The sequence below is a fragment of the Garra rufa genome, chromosome 24 (genome assembly GCF_049309525.1).
Source record: "Garra rufa chromosome 24, GarRuf1.0, whole genome shotgun sequence".
NCBI classification, from domain to species: Eukaryota; Metazoa; Chordata; class Actinopteri; order Cypriniformes; family Cyprinidae; genus Garra; species Garra rufa.
The window spans coordinates 14,998,135-15,021,600 of record NC_133384.1 but is presented as its reverse complement, the minus strand read 5'-3'; the positions used below and the strand labels follow the sequence as shown (position 1 = coordinate 15,021,600).

General features: G+C 35.3%; 2 protein-coding genes across 2 annotated transcripts; one reads left to right on the top strand and one right to left on the bottom strand.

Annotated features, from left to right (window-relative positions):
• Positions 1-222: 222 nt before the first annotated feature.
• On the top strand, positions 223-7,314 carry terf1 (telomeric repeat binding factor (NIMA-interacting) 1). The gene is made up of 10 exons (XM_073830547.1): positions 223-421; positions 575-676; positions 2,945-3,069; positions 3,160-3,246; positions 3,328-3,477; positions 3,851-3,960; positions 4,996-5,034; positions 5,246-5,343; positions 6,656-6,726; positions 6,801-7,314. Exons 1-10 carry the CDS (start codon positions 223-225, stop codon positions 6,957-6,959), a joined length of 1,140 nt encoding a protein of 379 aa, XP_073686648.1. The 3' UTR covers positions 6,960-7,314.
• Positions 7,266-18,842, bottom strand: LOC141300588 (somatomedin-B and thrombospondin type-1 domain-containing protein). Its single transcript, XM_073830876.1, has 6 exons — positions 18,617-18,842; positions 17,000-17,017; positions 12,290-12,469; positions 11,918-11,993; positions 10,626-10,802; positions 7,266-7,570 (listed from the first exon to the last, which is right to left on the bottom strand). The coding sequence occupies exons 1-6, from the start codon at positions 18,840-18,842 to the stop codon at positions 7,453-7,455; spliced, it is 795 nt and encodes a 264-aa protein (XP_073686977.1). The 3' UTR covers positions 7,266-7,452.
• Between the last annotated feature and the right edge of the window lie 4,624 nt (positions 18,843-23,466).

Sequence of the window (23,466 nt, the reverse complement as noted above, 5' to 3'; positions counted from 1 at the left end):
AGGTGTGTATAATTAGGGTTGGAGCTAAACTCTGCAGGACACCGGCCCTCCAGGACCGAGTTTAAACACCCCTGAATATTACATTATTACATTATTGTTATATTTATTGAAGATATTTAAATATTTGTTCTACAAAGACGTTCTTGTTTCCTCCGTGCCGGCAGGTGGCGTTGCGGTCAGAATTTCACATAAACTCCGCCCGCACAAGACCGCTAGGCGGGAATGTTTGTTTTTAACATAAACATGAAAATGGAGGGCACGTCGAATGAGATCATTTCCAGCACGACTGATAAAACAAACTTAACTGAAGTCGAGGGTGTTGTCCAGTCATGGATGATCGATTATTACTTCGCGTCACTATGTCGGCTCTTCAGAGACAGATCTGGACCGGAGTTTCGTAAAACTTTGAAACTCTTTGAAAGTAAGTAAGATTGTTTTGATTCTAGCAATTGTTTTATTATAGTAACTTAATGCTAAATGCTTTTATTTTTATGTAGCTTTCCTTTATTTTTAATAGTACTAGAGATGTCGTTCGTGTTGTATTGTCATATGTTGTGTATTGTCTATTCCTCAGGTATAGTGGATGATCTTGAGCCATGTTCCCACAGGTCAGATCATCCCACTCAGAGAACCATCTGCTGCTTCCTTGCCAGAGTGATGGACGGGGAAAACCTGGGTAATGTCAACACATTATTAGCAGTGTTTTTTTTAATATGTTTTAGTTAATATTATGTTTTCATTTGCATGCTTTCTCTAAAAGAAACTTGCGTAGTTTTACAGTAATTTGCAAGAATAGCTGGACATTATACTTCTACAATGTAACTTCAATGTAACTGTAAGACACAGTATGTCAAGGTCATGAAAAACCTGAAAGAAACAATCCTGAAAATTTTAATGTTTTTTTTTGTTTTTTTTTATTCAAAGCATGACACCACATTTGTGACTCTGGACCACAAAACCAGTCTTAAGTCGCTGGGGTATATTTGTAGCAATAGCCAAAAATACATTGTATGGGTCAAAATTATTGATTTTTCTTTTATGTCAAAAATCATTAGGAAATTAAGTAAAGATCATGTTCCATGAAGATTTCTTGTAAAATACCTACTGTAAACCTATCCAAATGTAATTTTTGATTAGTAATATGCATTGCTAAGAACTTAATTTGGACAACTTTAAAGGTGATTTTCTCAGTATTTTGATTTTTTGCACCCTTAGATTTCAGATTTTCAAATAGATGTATCTCGGCCAAATATTGTCCTATCCTAACAAACCATACATCAATAGAAAGCTTATTTATTGAGCTTCCATATAATGTATATATCTCAGTTTTGTCAAATTTAACCTTATGACTGGTTTTGTGGTCCCGGGTCACATTTGTATAGGGTAAAAATGTTAACTGATAGATACTATACGCCCACAGTTTACACCCATCACATTACATTCAGGCTCTAGTTTTATATTACAAGTTTTCTGTATTATGTATAGCATCATGTCGTTCCAGTCAAAAGTTTCTGAACAGTACGGTTTTTAGTGTTTTTAAAGATTTCTCCTCTGCTCACCAAGCCTGCATTAATTTGATCCATTAATACTGTAAAGTATTTACTACTTATAATAACTGCTTTCTAGTTGAATATATTTTAAAATGTAATTTATCCCTAAATTTTCAGCATTATTACTCCATATTTTAGTGTCACATGATCTTTCAGAAATCATTCTAATATGCTGATTATTATTATCATCAATATTTAAAACAGAAAAGTAAATTTTTTTTCAGGATTTTTTTGATGAATAGAAAGAGCCAAAGATTAACATTTATCTGAAATAAAAAGTCTTTGTAACCTTTATATACTACACTGTTCAAAAGCTTGGAGTCAGTATAAAAAAAATGATAGAAATAATATTTTTATTTAGCAGAGATGCTTTAAATTGATTAAAAGTGATGATAAAGACGTTTATAATGTTCCAAAAGATTTATAATTCAGATAAATGCTGTTCTTCTGAACTTTCTATTCATCAGAGAAACTTGAAAAAATTCTACTCGATGGCTTTCACCATAATAATAATAATAATAATAAATGTTTCTGAGCAGCAAATCAGAATATTAGAATGATTTCTGAAGGATCATGGGACTGGAGTAATAATGCCTAAAAATTCAGCTTTGAAATCACAAGAAAAAAAAACATTTAAAAAATATATTCAAATAGAAAATAGTTGTTTTAAATAAGAAAAATATTTCTTTAAGATTTTTTGCTGTACTTTGGATCAAATAAATGCAGGCTTGGTGAGTAGAAAAGACTACATTAAAAATCTTACTGTTCAAAAACTTTTGACTGGTAGTGTATAATTGTGCAAGTAAGTGTTATCTAATTAAATGCACAGACATTGCATGCATTTCCATAAATCTTGATTTATTTTGACATTTGAGTCAAAGTGTTTTTACACAGAAGGGATTTTGAATCTCTTATCACTTATCACCCCAGAAATAAAAAATTCAGTCAACAACCAGAGAAGAGAAAAAACAAAACAAAAAAAATGTAACACAAACCAGGTGATTTTTGGCCAAACCCCTTTGTAAAAATCTGTAGAATATTATGAGAAATTGGAAGTGCTACGAAGAATAAGATTTCTGACTCTGTTTATGAGAAATGTAAAAATTTTTACCTGTAGTGTCTTGCCTCATTAGAAAAACACTGTGAAACCCTCACGGCTATAAATTCATAAACACACTTTTGTTGTAAACCTGTTAAGAACCTTTCTGATTTGCTATCTAGTTTTTCAACTCATTCTTCCATAGACATCTTAAACTAAGTCTTTTACGATTAAACTCTTATCTAGGAGAATAAAGTACAGTTTATCACAATAACCAATTTTTTTTTTAAGACACAAAGACGAAAGATTCAGTGACTATTCCATCAGCTAATCCATCTTGTTTTGTGTATTTCAGAAGTCCGCTATGATCACGTTTCTCGAATCACTCCCTTGATGTCAGCGCTGCCAATTTGGGAGTCATTAAATGAAGTATCTGATTCAGACTTGCATGCCAAGATCAAGACGCTACTGATAGTTCAGGTATTTATGTTTGAGAGTGATGGATGCTTCACACTGTAGAGTTTGAATGGGATTCAGTCATGAAAATGCTGTTTTCATTGTGTGTTCAAGTCTGTCGCAGTCTGTGTGAAGAACGGAAAATCACAGCTGGCAAAAGAAACCCTGCAGTGGCTGGAAAAAGAGACTGAGATACCAGCGGTGCGTATTTACTTGTTACAGTCTAACATGCTTTTCATACAATGCAGCAAATCCAAATAATTTTTGTGTCTGTCTTCACAGAAACTACAAGGAAAGCTGACCACCATTGTGAGTAAGAAGGATGCATATGATCAGCTCCTGATGAACTTCACTTTCAACCAGCTGTTGGAGAACATTGACACATTCCTCGACACGTTCAGCCAGGAACGTTCCTCCGTTTTCTTACTCGAAGTACGAAGCCTATTATGTTTTGCTTACTGAAAAACTGATTTGTTTTTGTTTCATCCAGTGGGAAAGTCCTAATGGGCTTCATTGACTGGGGTTTCACTGTGCTTACCGTATATATACTGGGAATTTGCCTAATGATCTCTTAGAATTGTGGTGTTTTCCTGAGGGTATAGAAATGGTGCAATTAGCTTCACCCTCAATACTCAATAACCACTTAATAAAGGTAAAAACAAGATGTTGAGCTCTTAAGAGCAGGTTTGCTGGGCACTAATGCTTTACTTGGACTGTGATTTATAGACTGTTTATTACCAGAAATGCTATTAAGTGCCACACTTTATTTATTTTTTTTTTTTTGGTGGGTGTATGTTTGTTTTAGGCAGCATTAAAAGTGGTTCAAGCCCGTCATGAGAGATCAGAGAAAACCTCATCTGAACAGGATGGAAGTGAGGAGACTCCATCCAGCTCAGAGTCACACAGACCAGAAGAGTAAAACCATCTCTCTCATCTACAAAACTTTAAACTAATAAAATTAATTCACTTTTTTATTTATATACACTACCAGTCAAAAGTTTTCAAACAGTAAGATTTTTAATGGTGTTTTTTTTTTTTTTTTTTTTTTTTTTTTTTTTAAACAAGTCTCTTCTGCTCATCAAGCCTGCATTTATTTGTTCCAAAATACAGAAAAAAATGCTACAATTTTGAAATAGTTTTACTAAACTGTTTTCTATTTACGGTAATACTGTTTTTAAATGGAATTTATTCTTGTGATCAAAGCTACATTTTCCACGTCATTACTGAAGTCTTTAGTGTCACATGATCCATCAGAAGTCATTCTAATATGCTGATTTGCTGTCCAAGAAACATTTTTTAAAAATATTATTATCAATATTTTAAACAGTTGAGTACCCTTTTTTTTTTTTCAGGATTCTTCGAATAAAAAGATCCAAAGATCAGAAAAAATTATAAAAATGAATACTTTTATATAGCAAAGATGCTTTAAATTGTGATTGTAATTGTTTTAAAGTGATGATAGAGACATTTTAAAATGTTACAAAAGATTTGTTTCAAATAAATACTGTTCTTCTGAACTTTCCATTCATCAAAGAACCCTGAAAGAAATATTTCCACATAATAACATAATAATAATAATAATAATAAATGTTTTTTGAGCAGCAAATCAGAATATTAGAATTAAATATTAGAATTAAAATCAGCATTGAGATCACAGGAATAAAATATATTTCAAAATGCTACTGTTTTTGCTGTACTTTTAATCAAATAAATGCAGTCTTGGTGAGCAGAAGAGACTTCCTTGAAAAACATTGAAAATCTTACTGTTCAAAACTTTTTGATTGGTAGTGTAGTTATGGTCATTTATAATTTGAATAAAACAACTTTTTCTAAAGTAAAATGTTCATTTCTAGAGGCTTTTTTGGTTTAGTTTTTTAGTATGCATTTTAACTGAATAAAATGTGTTAAATATAAATACAATATTTATTTGGTGTTGGTGTTTCCATACAGAAATGAGGAACAAGTGGATCCACTGGTGCTAAATATCAGGTGAGGGACTTTTCAGCAGCATACACTTACAATATATGAACATGTAGAGTTACAATAATATCAGTGATGATTTCTGAAGTGAAGCTGGGCTCAATCGCATAACTTAATTTATTTGTTTTATTTCTCATAGGACTTGATTTAGTTGATTTCTAATTGCTTTAATAATTGAAAACAAATTCATGAAGTTGAAATAATTCTGTCTCTCTCACAGACCAAAAAGGAAACTTTTTTCAAAACAAACTCATAGCCTATGGAAACCGGAAAGTGCCAAGAAAGTGCTAAACTTGCGCAAGAGAACCTCCATTTACAGTACGTTCTCATTTAATTTGTTTTACTGAATCAATGTGTTGTCATTTTGTATGTTGTTAAAGGAATAGTTAATTAAAAATTAGCTCACTCATGTTTTTCCATGAGAAAAATACATAGAACTTTACATACTAGAGATCTTTTCAGTTCAGCAGTTCATATTTACCATTATTCACTGATAATTGTCTGTTCTGCTCTTTATAGCGTCAAACGTCATTGGTTCTTGTATGTCATAACCGAACATCACATGTGCACCATATACTTCTTTAATGGGGTCATGAATGGGTCTGAGGTCAACTTGGAATGTTATCAAGATTTTTACACCAAAAAACATCATTTAGAAGCAATCTGCTATTTTCTGTCCTGTTTTGACCCCCTCATCACACTCTGTTTGATTAGGCCTGGTGTTTTCTACACTCTGAAGTAAACCCCACTGCTATGTGACCTGTGACCTGTGAAAACATTTTTGAATTTGAAGATAAAATACATTTAAATTTAACTTATTTTGTCTTCTGGGAAACATGTAACTATCTTCTGAAGCCTCTAAAGGACAGTACTAAATCGAAAAAATATATAATTTTTAGGCAAAAAAAGAAATGTACACATCTCCATTCTGTTCAAAAGTTTTCACCCTCAGCTCTTAATGCACAGTTTTTCCTTCGCAAGCATCAGCGAGCATTTAAACCTTTTGTAGTAGTTGGATATGAGTTGTCCTCGGTGTGAAAAGATGAATCCCAAAATCATACAGTCATTGTTGGAAAGGGTTCAAAACACAAGTATGCTGGAAACCCAAAGAATTTGTGAGACCTGAATGATTTTTGTAAAGAACAGCGGGCAGTTAAACTATTCAGAACAAACAAGGAACTCATGAACAACTATCACTAAACAAACAAAAAAAAAACAGCTGTGGATCATTCAGGTAACAACACAGTATTAAGAATCAAGGGAATGTAAACCTTTGAACAGGTCATTTTTATAAATTCAACTATTTTCTCCTGTGGACTATATGTAAACTTCTTTGTGAACTTATTTCAGTACTAAATAAACAACAACATGCATTTTGTTATTTGGTAAAATAATTAACATTTTGCAGATTCTGAAAGAGGGGTGTAAACATTTGATCTCAACTGCACTGTATGTCAAACGATCAAGGGCATTTTGATTTCTCAGTTCATGACCCCTTTAAAATACTTTGTGTTCCACAGAAATAACATCATACAAGTTTTGAACAGCTTTTTAAAAACTCTGAACATGAAGTGTTTCTTATTCCTATTATACATGTCTAACCATTAATAAATGCTACTTTTATACACAGAAGTTTCCAGGAGAAGTAGTGTCTCTTCAGACTTACAGAGCAATGTTAGTGGGACAAGCCGACCCAGGAGGGTGAGTTACTCGAAAGTTGGACCTTGTTTGTGTGCTTTTGAACACATAACAGCAACAATATTTGTTCCTTTTAGAAATGGACTTCTGAAGAAGATGAAAGCCTGAAAGCAGGTGTGAGGAAGTACGGGGAGGGCAAATGGAGAATGATCCTGGATAACTTTGATTTTGACAACCGCACCGGTGTTAATCTTAAAGACAGATGGAGAATCCTGAAGAAAACAGGAGACAATTGAGCTGCTGGCGGCTTCTACTTTTACTATTTAAAAAATCTTCAAAATTTGTCAGTATTTAAGCTTCTGTTTGAAGACAGCTTTTGTAGCAATATTTTCCTGGTTTCCGAGTTCGAAGAACTGAACTGAAAGTTCTATTGTTATGCATGCAGTTTCACAAAGTAACTTTTGAATTTATCAGCACGGTTTTGTAAATTAAACAAACTGTTCAGCTGAAGAATTGTTGCTGAAAAAAGCAACTTTCTGTTGCTGTTTGTATGAACTGCAAGACCAACTTTTGTTCACTAGAGGATGCAAGTGAGCCAAATGTAAACTTTGTTTTGCCTTTAATTCTGATAATGTCACAGGGGAAAAAAGTTCAAAACAATACAACTGTAAAAACTAAAGAGCTTTTAATAAATCTGTGTGAAAGTGTGATTTTCTTGTAATATGTAATGATAGGATATATTGTTCACTTGTGGATTTTAACAAGGAAGTTAAAGAGGCATCTAGGTGTTTAAATGAAAATGAAGCTGTGCACTTGTGGACAGGAGCAGTGCTGGAGTCTCTGTACTTTTCTCCATGTTCCTTTGCAGCGAGGGCTTCCCACCGCCTGCCAGTGTAAAAGCTCATCCCTGCCAAGACAAGAAGAGTACCATCAGATAGGAGGTACAAAAACGTGATGATTTTTCAACATGAAGAGTTTTTGATGTCACTAATGGAAATGATTTTTAAAGGGATAGTTCACCCAAAGATGAAAATTTTGTCAAGAATTAAACTGTTATTTCCTATCAAACCCGTAGACCTTTGTTCATCTTTGGCACACAAATTAGGATATTTTTGATGAAATCAGAGTGCCTTTTGACCTTGCATAGACAGCAACACAACTGACATGTTTAAATCCCAGAAAGATAGCGGTACTCTTGTAAACGCGCAGCAGAGACTGACAGAAGAAAGCCATTTATTTAATGCACAAAAGGTATTCTCGTTGCTTAATAAAATTAGAGTTGAACCACAGATGTCACCTAGACTATTTTAACAATGGTCTTACTACCTTTCTGGACCTTGAACATTTCAGTTGTGTTGCTGTTTATGCAGGGTCAGAAAGCTTAGGACATTTAAGTAACTTTTATAAACATGCTTAAAAAAAACATTACTGGTGTGCATCTTGAGACAAAACAAAGGCCCTGATATATTTTAAGATCAGCCAGTGCAAGTTTCTTTCAGTTGAAACAGCTCAGACTTACATTTTAGTCTAGGACTAGGCTTAAGCCTTGTCTGTGAAACTGGGGGAAAAAGTTTAGGGGTTGGTGGGGTCTCTTATGCTCATCAAGGCTGCATTTATTTGATGAGAAATACAGTAAAACAGTATTATTAATATTATATGTTAATATAAACTTTTATTTTCTTTCTAGGATTTGTTTGGTGAAGATGAAGTTCAAAAGAACAACATTTATTTACAATAAAATTTAACATTGCAAAGGTCTTTACTGGCAGTTTCTCAATTTGATGTGTCCTTACTGAAGGAAAGTACTTTGTTCAAATAAAATAAAAAACTTTCATCTCATGTTCTTCTCTCCTTGTTCTGGCTCCTTCAAGCTTTATAATGGCAGTGGGCAGATGTTTCTCTTCATCTGTCTAAAATAAGTTCAATAAAGTGCATCCATCCATAATAACAAAGTGCCTCTGGGAGGTGAATAAAGGCCTCCTTTAGCAAATCAATGTGTTTTTATAAGAAAACTATCCATATTTAAAATGTAATAATCACTTTAATCTAGCTTGTGCTAACAGTTGTACATGGAAGCCTCTCTGGGTGGATGACGTTAGATGTCTGCGTTGCGCATGCACTTGTAAGGCCGCGATCACACCTAACGCGTTTTTGCAGTAAGAGGCGCCTTTTTTGAATGGTTTTCTGTTGGCAGTGAGCGTTCTGCGCACTGCTTATGCGCCCCGGGCGCCTCGCGTTTTTGCAGGAGCGCTCCGAGCGCCTGAAGTTGAAAAAAAAAGCAACTCTGAGCAGAAAAACGCCTGACGTCATTCGCGTTTTTTCCATTGTCCAATCGAATGAATGGAGAGGCGGGCCTTCTGTTGTGGTGACGAAAGTTTACCGTTGCTTAAAAAGTCCGGAGACTGAAAGAAATGGAGGAGAAACTTTTGGTGTCTGTCGTGGGTAAATCGGAGCTGTATTTTTGGGGGGGTTTCTGCTAATATGACAGTTTAATTAACAGCAAACAACTAAGATTTTAGAGCGCTCGCGCTATAATCCTTTGATTTGACTGACAGGACAGCTGTTTTGGTCTAAGGCCCCGATCACACCGAACGCGTCTTTTAGTTCTAAAAACGCGAGTCGCACAGCACTGCCTTTTTTGGTGACTTTTAATAAAAGAGCAGTGTGCTGCGTTTTTTTTATGTTGCTAAGCAACGACCAAAACAGCTGTCCTGTCAATCAAATCAAAGGATTATAGCGCGAGCGCTCTAAAATCTTAGTTGTTTGCTGTTAAGTAAACTGTCATATTAGCAGAAACCCTAAAAAATACAGCTCCGGGTTACCCACGACAGACACCAAAGGTTTCTCCTCCATTTCTTGCAGTCTCCAGACTTTTTAAGCAACGGTAAACTTTCGTCACCACAACAGAAGGCCCGCCTCTCCATTCATTCGATTGGACAATGGAAAAGAACGCGTATGACGTTGGGCGTTTTTCCGCTCAGAGTTGATTTTTTTTCAATTTCAGGCGCTCGGAGCGCTCCTGCAAAAACGTGAGGCGCAGCAGGTGGCGAAAACGCGAGGCGCCCGGGGCGCATAAGCAGCGCGCAGAACGCTCACTGCCAACAGAAAACCATTCAAAAGAGGCGCCTCCAACTGCAAAAACACGTTTGGTGTGATCGAGGCCTTAGTCTTATTTATTTACAGGAGCAAAGGAAAACCAGTCTCCTCTTGGCTTATATCGAAATATTCTGACAATTTTTCTTTACAAATCCTCATTTTGTACTTCTTATTTGTGACCGTTGTTTTGTTTTGATCTCTCCACTACACGTTTACATTCGTCACTTCTGAGCAGTGCACCACCAACGTCATACGTCAACTACCTCGAGCTGCTTCCATGTATATAATTATGGATATTTTTCGAACAAAAATGCATCGATTCGCTAAAGGAAGCTTTTATTCACCCCCTGGACTTTTTATTATGGATGGATGCCCTTTATTGGACATGTTTTGGACTGATGAAGAGAAACACCCACCCGTTGCATTATAAAACTTGAAGGAGCCAGAATTTCTTTTTTTTTTTTTTTTAATGTAAGTCCGATTGCATTTACTTGAAAGAAGGAAGTCATATATACCTAGGATGCCTTGAGGGTGAGTGGATAATGGGCTGTTTTCATTTTTGGGTGAACTTACCCTTTAATCAAGCCTGTATTTGAAGAAACACCCATATGCCTCAAGTACTAAGTTAAGATGGCTAGCACTAGAAATCTTAAAGGTCAGAGGTCATCCATTTACAATGGCCCCGAGTGCCACCGATTAATGCCATGTCCATAAGACCCTTTTGCAAACTATTTCATTAATTCCATTGTTGTTTCAGAATGAATACATACTCTGACCTCACAGTGAGCTCATAAGTGTGCTATTGTTGCTGCATCAGAAACAGGTTCTCTAAGCTAAACAACACCGATGCATTATGGGTACACTACCTCTCAGCTAGGTTTCCATCTCCTTGGCAACTCCGACTGTGGTTGTTCATCGCCGGAGGTTGGCAGGCCACACAGACAGTGTAGCCCTCCCTCAAATACTGCATCCAGCGTGTGTAGGGTCTGTTCTCCACCATGCACTGCGCTGTCAGAGACTCCATCTTGAACTCCATACAGAAACTTTGGAGCAAGTCATCATAAAGTGATTTAAGAATTTAACTTTGTCAGGAAAAATATTTAAGATATAAAAATCTCACATAGTGATATTATAGCATTGTTTGAAATTCACAATTACTAAATATAAACACCGTCACAACAGGTCGGAAATGAAAAGAGAGCTTGTGGTAAAAGTGCCATGGAAATGAACAAAATTGCACCATAAATTCAAGAAGAATGGACAAAAAAATGCCCCTGCACAATCAAACAATGTTTTACGGCTGTGTCGATAAAAATTGAATGTGAAAATGAATGTAAAATGTCAATTTACGAAATTACATTTAGATTTGCTCACACTTACACGCTGTTTTGTGCAGCGTTGAGCCTTATAACCAATCGAACGCGTTTAGGTTGAACTTAGAAATGCAATAGCCAATCAGAGGCACTTAGATTAGTCAGTGCTGAAAACCGGAGCTGTGTTGGTTGCACACGCTCGGGAATTCCATCATCATAAACAGTAAGTAAAAGATTAATTTCGTAGCTTTAGTGATTTTTTTTTTTTTTTGCATAACTTGTGATAGACTATAGGGCTAGTCTAACATCATGGACTGACATTTTGTGACCCAAAACGAAACAAAAACGTTTTATATTGTTTTCTATAACGATATTAATAATATTTATTACAATAAAAAGAGCAATAATCAACAATAATGCTTTTTGTCGTAATATTGCAGCCCTATAAGCTTTTCATTTACATTAGATACAATTTTAAACAGTCTATTGTTACTGACAACAGTTTAAAAAATGATTAAAGTGATTGGTTTCATTTAAGGCCTATTTGATAAAATAAAGTGATTATTAAAATTGCCCTCACGGATGTAAAAAAATGCCCCTGAAAATCAGTTCTAGGGGTCAAATATCATCCCTTAATGGGAAAGTTAATTTCTGACCCTGAGTCACAATTATAAGTCACATTTACAAGATAAAAATTGCAATTACAAGAAGTTAAATATTGTGACAGTCTGTTTTTGGGGCTTAAAGTAATGAACTATTTGTTAAAATGAGTAAACAGGCTTCTCATCACCAATTCTCATCATGAACAGTGTCTTTGTGCTTGTTTAATCTACGGTGATACATACCCAGCATCCAATGGGGCCCCATACAAATCATGTGTTCTGCCTTTGCTGTACTCCATTGTTGTTATAAATGCTGCTCCTGGAATTATTCCAACACAGTCCCTGTTTAGGTTCAACCTATAAACAGCTGATTAACTTTAAACCATCAAGTTATAAAACTTTCTGAATTTCTGACTGGGTTTTTCAACTAGGAATGTGTTACAATCTCTGCCGATGTGAGCAACCAGGCAGGAAACAATTTTTAGTTGTACTGAATATTCACTTGTGGTGTACTTCAAATCTTACTTTATAATGATTACACTATTAAAATGCATGTCTGTTGTGCATTTGGGCCTAAATTATAGTTTATGTTTACTCAGATTCATGGATTTATACCTTGTACCGAAGTGCAAAACTGTCCCTGGTGGTCCTGATACTCCATGCATCCGGCCTGTTCCTCCAGCCTTGGACAGGCCTGTCCGCTGTTTTGGGGCAGTCTCTCAACGCTGCGTCTCCGGACCCGGAATGAGGGCTGGCAGGACTGAACGCATCCGCTCCAGTGACTCCACTCACTCACTACACTGTAAACCCTAATGCTGTAACTAATTAATTGAACTGAGTTGTATTAACTTAAATAATTACAATTAGTTTATATTAATTAACCTTTATGAGTATTTAGAACTTTTTTCTTATTTATGAGTTTGTAAAAATTAAACTTTTCAAGTAAGCTGAAACATTTTGCTGGTTTAATTTAGACAAAATGTCTCTTTAAAGTTTTATTAACTCAAAATCTTTCAGCCTTGTGATTTTGCGTATGACGTCATCCAGGTTCACGTAAATTGTCTTGCCCGCGCTCATGCATCGTTCGTTCTTTCCAAGATGGCGGATCGGCCTCGCTTCACACTACAGTAAGTAAAATATCCAAATATACAAATCCTATGAATCTTAAGTAAGTGTTTTAATCCATATATTCACAGTAAGATTTAAAAGTAATTTACAGTTAGTCAGAATGCGTTTAGATGTGTTGCATTACAGACTACGCGTTTAGCCCTGTTTAAATCTTGGCGCGAGGAAGCTCCTCCTCAGCCCGCGCTGTAGCTTGCCTTGTTGGTTAATAAGATAAACTTTTAACGTTAGTTCAGTGTTGGGAGCTGTTACTGACCAGCACAATGTTTGTAAATTCAGGTAAAATTGAAATTAAATAATTTATGCCGAACTTATTTTTAAAACTGCGTTATCCACAAAATGGATTTTTATTTTGAAATACTTTGTTTGTGCAGCTTGCATGGAAGAAAACACATTTAGCGCCACTTTAGGATGTTAACGTTAAATATCATGCATTTGTTAATACGTGTTAATATTTATGTTTCCGATAGAAAACGTTAAAGGCATAAATGTTCTGCAGTGTTTTGAAATCAGCAAACTTTATTTTTTATATAAATTTGGCTAGAGGAAGTGTTTGAATCCTGAAATAATCTCAACCTGCACAGAAGCTTGCTGGCCAATAAGATAATTTTATTTCAGTGTCAGTGAGATTCTCTGAAGAAATTAAATGTAAGCTTATTTTATATTTGATTTAAAGTGACGGTGCTGGGCCACTTTTTAAGGTAGACTTATTAGTGTCTAATTTACATAGAATATATTGTCTGTGTATAATATTTTGTTATTTACAGCATAACTATTTTTGTTATACTGCATGCTAATACTAACTATTTGAATCAAATAAAATATAATCTTTTGTCAGTGTGTATATATATATATATTATATACAGCATGAAACAAAAACTTTTATATACTGCATACTAATACTATTTTCACTCACATGTTTTTTTTTTTTTTTTTCTATTATAGGTTTCAAGTAAGATAATGGCCTTGAAGTGCAAATTGTGTATAAACATCTATCATTCCAGAGTCCAACTCCTCAGACACTACAGAGTAAAGCACAGCATCTGCTCTAAAGTAAGTCCACTGCCATGTGTCTATCCTGATTGTCCCTGCACATTTCCAACACACAGTTCACTCAAAACTCACTTGCATAGAAACCATGTAGTAGATACTGGCACATGTCAAAGTCAGACAAACATTTCATTTAAATGTAGTCTGTGTACACTAGAACAATCCGTTTCTGAAGATGCTCTGTTTAGCCACCAGTGATTATTATATATTTTCTGATGTGTGTTTGTTTTATAAAATTGTCTTTTGTCTGATTTAGCTGTTTGCAGAGTACCAATGTGTTTCCCGTTTGATGTCCATTTTAAGGCAAAAAGCATCCAAGATGGGCAAGACAGCAGATACCCTAGCTAATGTTTTGAAAGTTCATAATGAGCAGGTATGGTTAGTGTCATATGTTACAGTGTTCTTTAAAATATAATTAGATTTTCTTTATTTCAGATATTTAGATGTTGTTTTTTTTCCTCTTCTTGTTTTTCATCTTTACAGGAACTGCATGATGTAAATTGACGATGGACTAGGTCTTCCGTTTTGCTGCTTAAGACTTAGGACATTTTTAGGACCACCCTGGTAAGTCTTCATTCATTGTTTTTACAATTATGCATGTTCTATTGCAAAGATGAAGGCTGTGGGGCAACCTTTACTTACTAACATATTTGTAGTCACCATTAGTTGATGAATCATGTCATATTGATAATGTACTAACGTGAATATAACACATCTCTGAATTATATTTTTTAGATTCATAATCCTGAGGATGCTCCAGTGGCCTCCAGTAACAGTTGTCCATGAAAATGCTGCTGCTCCAATCCATTACGATCCAGTGAGGGTCTCAGTTGTCCTGGAGAATGAAGTGGTCACCACCCATAGCCAACATCCAGAGGCCTTTCTTGTCTTGTTTGGATTCATGTATGCTCTTCACTTAAAACATTCTTAAGGACTTGCCAAAACTTTTGAATTTGTGCAAAAAGTTTTACTCTGCATGGATGATGGAAAACTGTCTCCTAGCGTGCAAACATTAAAGGGATAGTTCACCCAAAAATGAAAATTTGATGTTTATCTGCTTACCCCCAGGGCATCCAAAATGTAGGTGACTTTGTTTTCTCAGCAGACCACAAACAAAGATTTTTAACTCAAACCAGTGCAGTCTGCCAGCCAAATAATGCCAGTGAATGGGCACCAAACCTTTAAAAGTAAACAAAAACATGCACAGACAAATCTAAATTATACCCTGCAGCTCGTGAAGATAGCCAGCCACGTCCATCTGTCCTGAGCACGAGTATAGCATCCGGCTCGTTACATGTGAATGCGCTCTGTCGTAGAATACGCAAACACCGGAAGCGATCTGTCGCGTGTAAACGACACTCATTGTTTACACGGTGCACAGAGATTGTGGGTATAGCGGCTATTCAAAATGGTAATTACTTGTACGTATCCTGATTTAAAGCTAAAAGATTACGCTTGCTTGAGCAAACTCATTCGGGACTTTTCACCGATTTCGCCTTACGGTGTTTGCGTAAACTACGCCAGAGCGTGTTCACATGTAACGAGTTGGACGAAAAGCTTGTGCTCAGGACAGATTGACGTGGCTGTTTATCAAAGGTAAAAAATGATATCAATACTGTTCTGTTTTTCGCAAAAAACGAACGTTTCGTGTCTTAGGACATCAGTGTATCGTCACGAGCCACAGGGTGTAATTTGGATTTGTCTGTGCATGTTTTTGTTTACTTTTAAAGGTCTGGTGCCCATCCACTGCCATTATTTGACAGACTGCACCGGTTTGAGTTAAAAATCTTCGTTTGTGTTCTTCTGAAGAAACAAAGTCACCTACATCTTGGATGCCCTGGGGGTAAGCAGATAAACATCACATTTTAATTTCTGGGTTAACTATCCCTTTAAAGAAAGAGTTGATGTAGAGCTACTTATATTTTGTTTGTTTGTTTACGTAAGGCTGGCACTGGGGCAGTAACTTTATAAACATGTCTGTACCTTTAATTGGTAAGAGTGCATTTTAGAATCTATAAGGAAACTTCAAATTCTTTCATTCACTTGCTCGTCACTTTTTCCAAGCCTGTTTGAATTTCTTGCTTCTGTTGAACACAAATTATTTTGAGGGAAGCTGAAAACCTGTAACCACTAACTTTCATAGTAGGAAAAACAAATACTCTGGAAGTCGATGGTTACAGGTTTTCAGCTTTTTTCAGTTTTTTTTTTTTTTTGATCTACAGAAAAAACTAAAAGAGCTTTGGAATAAGTGAAGAGTGAATAAGTGACAGAATTTTTAGCCTTGGGTTAACTATCCTTATAACACTGAATTCATATATTTGATAGTTACTGTCCTAGACTGAATTTTTTTTTCTCTAAGTGTAGTTTAATGTATTTTTATTTATTAAGCTCTTATGTTTAAACAAAGTAGGTCATGTAAAATTCTGTTAAAAAATATTTTACAAAATAATTCTTCCAAAAATGTGTTTGTCATACTGGGTTTTGTGCATTACTTGTCCCTGAATGTTTTTTTTGTTTTTTTTCCCTGGGAATTTTCACCCTTTACAGGTGTCATGTTTATTTGTTATATCAAATAGAACACCGTAGAAAGACAGTATTATTATTTTTTTCCATTGTATTTGTATTCTGTGAATACTTTATTAATTTTAAAATGGTGTTTATTGTAAATGTTACTGTCAAACTGTTTTAAGAAATTTGTATGTTTATAGAAGGCATGTTTACTGTAAACATTCCTGTTGGTATTACCTGTTGGACATTTTTGTTTAAAAATAAATGTCAGAAATGGTATTGTGTGTTTGCTTGAAATTACAGATGCATTTTCATACACTTATAGTGTTTACAGAATTAGAATTTGGTTAATTTAATTTATGAAACACAAAATGGAAAAGTTAAATTGCTATCAAAATGTATGAGCTGGGTGACTAAGTATTTAAAGTTGGGAAAATTAAACAAATTAAGTTAAATGCTATCAAAATGGATAAGCAGGGTAACTTGGGTATTTTAAGTAAGAAGAAAGTATTTTGCATGAGTACAACAAACTCAAAACTAGGTGTTTCTGCTTACTTAAAATTGGAAATTTCATAACTTAAAAAATTTGATGTAACTGATTACCTCAAATTTTTTGAGTTTTGTCAACTTATTCGGGATTACAGTGTACACAAGGCTGAGCTGAAAAACACACCCACAGGTGAGAAGTGGGCCCCAAGATCACCACGTTTTTGACAGATCTACAGTATTCAGCAGTTCAAACCAGTGGGCCAGGACCAATCAACCAATTAATCAAGATTAAATACTTAGTACATTTTCCTAGTTATGGCAAGCTTTAAAATATTTGACTGGGTAATAAAATAAAATAAAATAAAATATTAAATTAAATAAAGTTAAATATAAAATAAAAATATAAAATACAATTAAATAAAATGACATAAAAATAAAATTAAATAAATAAAATGGAAAAAAGGAATTAAATATGTAATGAAATGTAAAAAAAAAAAAAAAAAATTGAAAAAAGTTATAGTTATGTCAAGCTTTAAAATATTTTACTGGGTAATAAAATAAAATAAAAATGAATTAAAGAAAGAAATAAAATAAATGTAAAAATATAAATTTAAAATTAAATATATATGTAAAACAATTATTCTAAACTTAAATACATGAAACAAAATATAAAATTATAAAATAAAATAAAAAATGTAATTAAATCAAATCAAAAATTTAATTAAATGAAAAGTAGAATACAATACAATATAAAATAAAATAAAAAATAAAATAAAATCCAAAATAAAATAAAAATATAAAATCTAATGAATAAAATTTAATTAAATAAAAAAATACAATATAAAATAAACTAAGAAATTAAATGAAATAAAATTAAAAATAAATTAATTTTAATGAAATAAAACATAAAATTAAATAAAAAAATATTAAATTAAATTAAATTAAATCTAAAAATAAAACTAAATACATATTTATCCAGTAAATCACAAAAAATTTATGCTGCCTACAAAGGAGGCCTTGGAGTCAAAAAAGTTAAGAACCACTGGTATATAAATATGAACGTAATGCTTATGTCATGTTGTGACATAGCAAACAACATCTTTAAATTATTGGTGCTATAAAAAATGAAAATGACTCAGTGTAGTCAGTGTAGATTTGACAGCTCAGTGTAAAAACAGACACTGCCCTGACAGATTTGTATAGGATGCATAACAATCCTAAATTCTTCTGTTTAGCCTAATATTTTTGTATTTGACAGCTCATGCATTGCTACAGTATAAATGCTGCTCTTGCACTAAAAAAGTCCTAAATATCCATTTCTAATGCTTCCTCCTGTGAAAAGTCCATCCCCTGTTGTCCTCTCACATCAAAATCCACCAAGATATTTGTTTTGAACTGTTTTAGACTGTTTTCGCTTATAATTAGTGATTTATCTGTGTTTACAGTTGAGGTCAAAAGATTACATACACCTTGCAGAATCTGCAAAATGTTAATTATTTTACCAAAATTATGGATTATTGTGATGCTTTTATCACCTCGGCACCCATTCACTGCGAAGGATCCTTTGATTAACAAGCAATGTGATGCTAAATGTATCCAAATCTGTTCCAATGAATAGACTCATCTACATCTGGGATGGCCTGAGGGTGAGGATATTTCTATTTCTTTCAATGAAAGACTACATTAAATATTTGTAGTATCTGTGAACTAAATGAAATTTATGTCCAGTAATCAGGTTGTCATCTCCCCAAATATTACTTTACGACATACCTGGACACTCTGTTGGGTAGTCAAAGCAGCAGTCTTTAGTCTTTAAACACCTCTCATCACAATAACACGTCCCATAGACACGGTCCATCCTCCAGTCAGTAGTGACACAGGTCAAATCTGTGCCTTGACAGCACTTTCCAGAGCATCCCCCTTCAGCAAACTGGTACATCCCAAAAAGAGCAACCACCACCAGAAAGGCATTTTGGTCCACTGACAACAACCCCATCATGTCCAAAAAGTACTCTGTGCTTTCCAAATGATCTAAAATGACAAAAGTCCTTCTTACTGTCTTCGGTTCCTTTTGAAGTCAATGCCACAGGTCTCATTCCTGGAGAGGAAATGAATCTGTCACAGGTGTAGTCATGCTTGCTGGAGGAATCCTTGTGACCTGGAATTCCTGTGACCACACAGCTCTTCTGTTTGCCCAGAGAAAAGCACAGCTCAAGCTGAAAGAAAAGAGCTATTCTGTGGCAATCAGAGCGGAGGAGTTGAATGTCTACGCCTGATCTGTCTGTAAAATCCGTGTGGAGCGTCTCTGCCCTTATTGCGGCACACAAAAGTGGACGAGGTAGAGAAAAAGAGAGGTGGGGAAATGTTGTTTGACTGAAGGGTGTGTGAAAGCTTTTCTCTCTCTCTCTCTCTCTCTCTCTCTCTCTCTCTCTCTCTGTACTGCTCTTTTGGCCACTGTGCCCTGGTGTACCACATCAAACTGATCTCAAATCGGAACCCTGGCTGTTTTCACCGGGCAGCAGAAGCTTGTACAGCAGGGAAACAGTGGGAGGAATGTGAACATTTGGCCTTGCTCCAGTCTCCAGAGCCTGGGGCAGCACACGGCCCTGTTGCTGTCATATCACTCTGCTTCTTCATATCAAGTCCATAAAAGCAGACAGCACATGAGCGCATCCACCTCTGCAATGCAAACTCTCACAGAGAGCCTCCATGTTATGTTCGGTAATTAACTGTGGTATGTCTGCGACATTTCCTCTTTGGAGTGATGGAAATGTGATTAGGTGAGACAATTACGTTATTTAATTCATTCTTATCTAATTAGTATACAACCATAACTGAATTTAAAATCAAGATGTATGTGTGGCTTTATTTACAACACACTGCGATGTTCCAACTCCTCATAAAAATCAGTTTACAAAGTCAAACCACAAGAAAAGTGGAACTTGTTGAAAGATCAAAACTACAAACGATATGAGTGGCGTTTCCAACGAGGAGGGAAGAGATGCAGTGTCTCTTCAAAATATTGGATGAGAAACAAACTGTAGTAGAAAAATAAAACAATGTCAAACAAAAATAATCCATCACGATATGATTGGATATGACTGGTTATAGTCAGCTGTGATTGGTTTATGCAATCCCACCACTTGTGTTTGTGCGCAATCTGCGTTTGCGAATCGGTCTTAAAGGAGTAGTTCACTTTCAGAACAAAAATGTACAGATAATGTACTCATCCCCTTGTCATCCAAGATGTTCATGTCTTTCTTTCTTCAGTCGTAAGGAAATAATGTTTTTTGAGGAAAACATTTCAGGATTTCTTTCCATATAGTGGACTTCTATGGTGCCCTCGAGTTTGAACTTCCAAAATGCAGCTTCAAATGTCTCTGAACGATCACAGCCGAGGAAAAAAGGGTCTTATCTAGCAAAGCGATCGGTTATTTTCTAAATAAAATTACAATTTATATACTTTTTAATCTCAAATGCTTGTCTTGTGTAGCTCTATGTGTACTCTGTGTGTAGAGATTAAAAAGTATATAAATTGTAAACGTTTTTTAAAAATAACTGATCGTTTCGCTAGAAAAGACCTTTCTTCCTCGGCTGGGATCATTTAGAGCCCTTTGAAGCTGCATTTAAACTGCATTTTGGAAGTTTAAACTGGAGAGAAATCCTGAAATGTTTTCCTCAAAAAACATCATTTCTTTACGACTGAAGAAAGAAAGACATTTGTTCTGAAAGTGAACTACTCCTTTAATGAACATTATAATGGCGTTAATGGGAAGACTTGATAAGATTCATAGAGGGTTTGCACTTACCTGGGGTGTGTTTCCCAAAAGCACTGTTAGCTAACTATGGTTAGTTCCATTGAACTCTTTTAGTAATGACGGAACTCACACCATAGTTGCTTTCGGGAAACACACCCCAGTTACACACCCAGATACACGGCCATGTTGGAGATACTCGGATGTAAACAACAGCATTAATTGCAAGGTTAATATACTACTTAATACTTTCTTCTGCTAATTTATGCTGTCTAAACCACAGAAAAAATGTGTAGAAGCTGCTCAATCATATAGAGAAAGACTTAGTAAGCAGGTAAGATCGCAATATTTGACAAAGTAAAGTTAATAGGTGGTAAAGATACGTACAAGCAGTAATAATTAAGATATTAGCCTAGTATTTCACCAACCTGAACAGAAATGATACGAACAAACACAAATTTTGTCAAGATTCTTGCCCTGGAAATCCTGGTTTAGTTTGGCAAACCACAAATGCCTTTTGTTCCAATAACTTTTGGAAGTCTATAGTACAATTTTTTTTTTCTCGGTCTGACCGATTAGTACAGCCCAAAATATGACAATAATTGACCATTTTCAACAGCAATAATCAGCAAAATATGCAAGTTTCATTCGGTTCAGTGACATTGTGTATGTTAAGTGCTGCCAAAATGGCCGATTGATGACACATAGTGAAAACCCCTTTATATTGAGCTTAGATGAATGATGATCTGACAAATTCAAAAATAGTTAAAAAAGTTAACTATTAAAAAGAACAGCTGAACATAAGTTCACAAATAAAACATGTTGTTTAAATTGTTACTGCCTTGCTGGGTAAACCACGTAAGAAACATATGGGAGTTACTAAATCGCATAGAGAAGGACTTATAGCAGAAAAGGGTTCAATAGTTTGACAAACTAAAGTTAATAGGTGGTAAAGATACATACAAGCAGTATTAATTAAGATATTAGCCTAATATTTCCGAAAATGAAAAAAATTACAAATGATAAGAACAAACATAAATGTTGTCAAGATTCTTGCCCTGGAAATCCTGGTTCAGTTTGGCTTACCACAAACGCCCTTTTGTTCCTCAGACAGGGTTTTGCACTCTTCTCCTTGATTTGTTATAACTTTTGGCAGTCTATAGTACAAATAGTAGTATTTATAGTACAAATGTTTTTCCTGGTTCAACTGATTAGTACAGCCCAAACCATGACAATAATTGACTGCTTTCAGCAGAAATAATCAGCAAAATATGCAAGTTTCGTTCGGCTCAGTGGCATTGTTTAGGTTCAGTGGCACCAATATGACCGAAAAATTTCAAAATAGTTAAAAGTTGAGTTTTAAAAAGAATAGCTGAACATAAGTTCATTTGTTAGCACATCGCCATGAAGTTGCTTGGGTGTTAAACATCACACAAGGCATGAAATTGTGAAAGTTGAAAGCATGTTTTTGTCTGTGCTTGGCTGAAACTGTTGTTCCTCCACAGGGAACTCAGCCTAATCATGAAAGGAATGAGGGGCCGCTCATGCACAGAGAGCAAGATCAAGGCGAAGACGGGATATTAGTGAGAATTAACCTCTAGGAGATCTGGTGTGACTGTCGGCGAACTCCACTGCTTTGATTGTTCACTGCAACAAAGGAGCCGATTCAAGTAAGACTAACACTCTTTAACATCATCATCAAACCACAGGTAAAGACATCACTTTTGAGTAGGCTCAATATTGCTGCAAATAATCATGGGAACTGTTTCTGATTGTAAACACATTACTTAAGGTCAGCAGGGAATTAATTTCCTTTCAGTGCAAGATTCCTTTTAGAAATGCAGCAGATATACATGCATCAAAAACACGATTTATGTGTCTGATTTCCATGTTGTGCCTTGAGACTCACTCTGTGGAGCCTTAAAAAAACAGGTTCATTCATGTCATTCAATTGCATGTTTGAATGGACTTCCCGCATTAAGCATGTTTAACTGCGTTGAGATGCATTGTGTGTGTAAGAGTGGTTAGTGTTTTTGGTGTATAAGTGAAGGAGAGTTATGTGGGGTCATGTCAATGTTATGCATACCACAGCCCCCTGAGAAAACGGTCCTGGATACAAACTGCCAATGTGGATTGCAAACCAATGCAAATAAGTGCTCAATCAAACCAGCAGCATAGCACTGGTGCCAAAGCGCCCCTTAATATGATGATCAATTAACAAAGATTTCAGCCATGCTAATATATACAGCTGTTTATACATTTTCATCCACACTATTGTTTAAAAATGTGTGGTTTTTAAAAGAAGTCTCTTATGCTTACCAATGTTGCATTTATTTTATAGGAATACAGTAAAAACAGTACCCTGTAAAAAAAGTAAGTGTTCATGCTTCCTTAAAATGTTAAGTTTAATTAACTTAAATTGTTAAGTTGTCTTAACCAAGAATGAAGTTGACAGGACTTTATAATACAAGTGCAATGAACAAAATTTAATTTAAGAACGGAGATGTTACATATGGGAACTCCCCTGAGAGACCAATCATCTCTGAGCCTTATTCAAAAGGCCATTGAACATTGGCGAGTGGTATTTGCATGCCAAGCCACTCCCTCGTACATACGGGTATATAAGAGGGTGGCTTGCAGTTTTCGCTGAGGAGCCGGCGTCAGCGCAACGCCAGGGTCATAGCAGGGTCCTTCGTAACCTAGACGTTCCCCTTCAGTCGTTTCACTACTACGTTACATATGGGAACAGACCCATGGAACAGGCCATGACCCTGATGCCGCTTTACGCACAACCCCACTTGCTGACAGGCGGACGTGTCAGCAGATGGAAATTGTAACGTAACCTTCCCAACGCCCTGGGGGCCA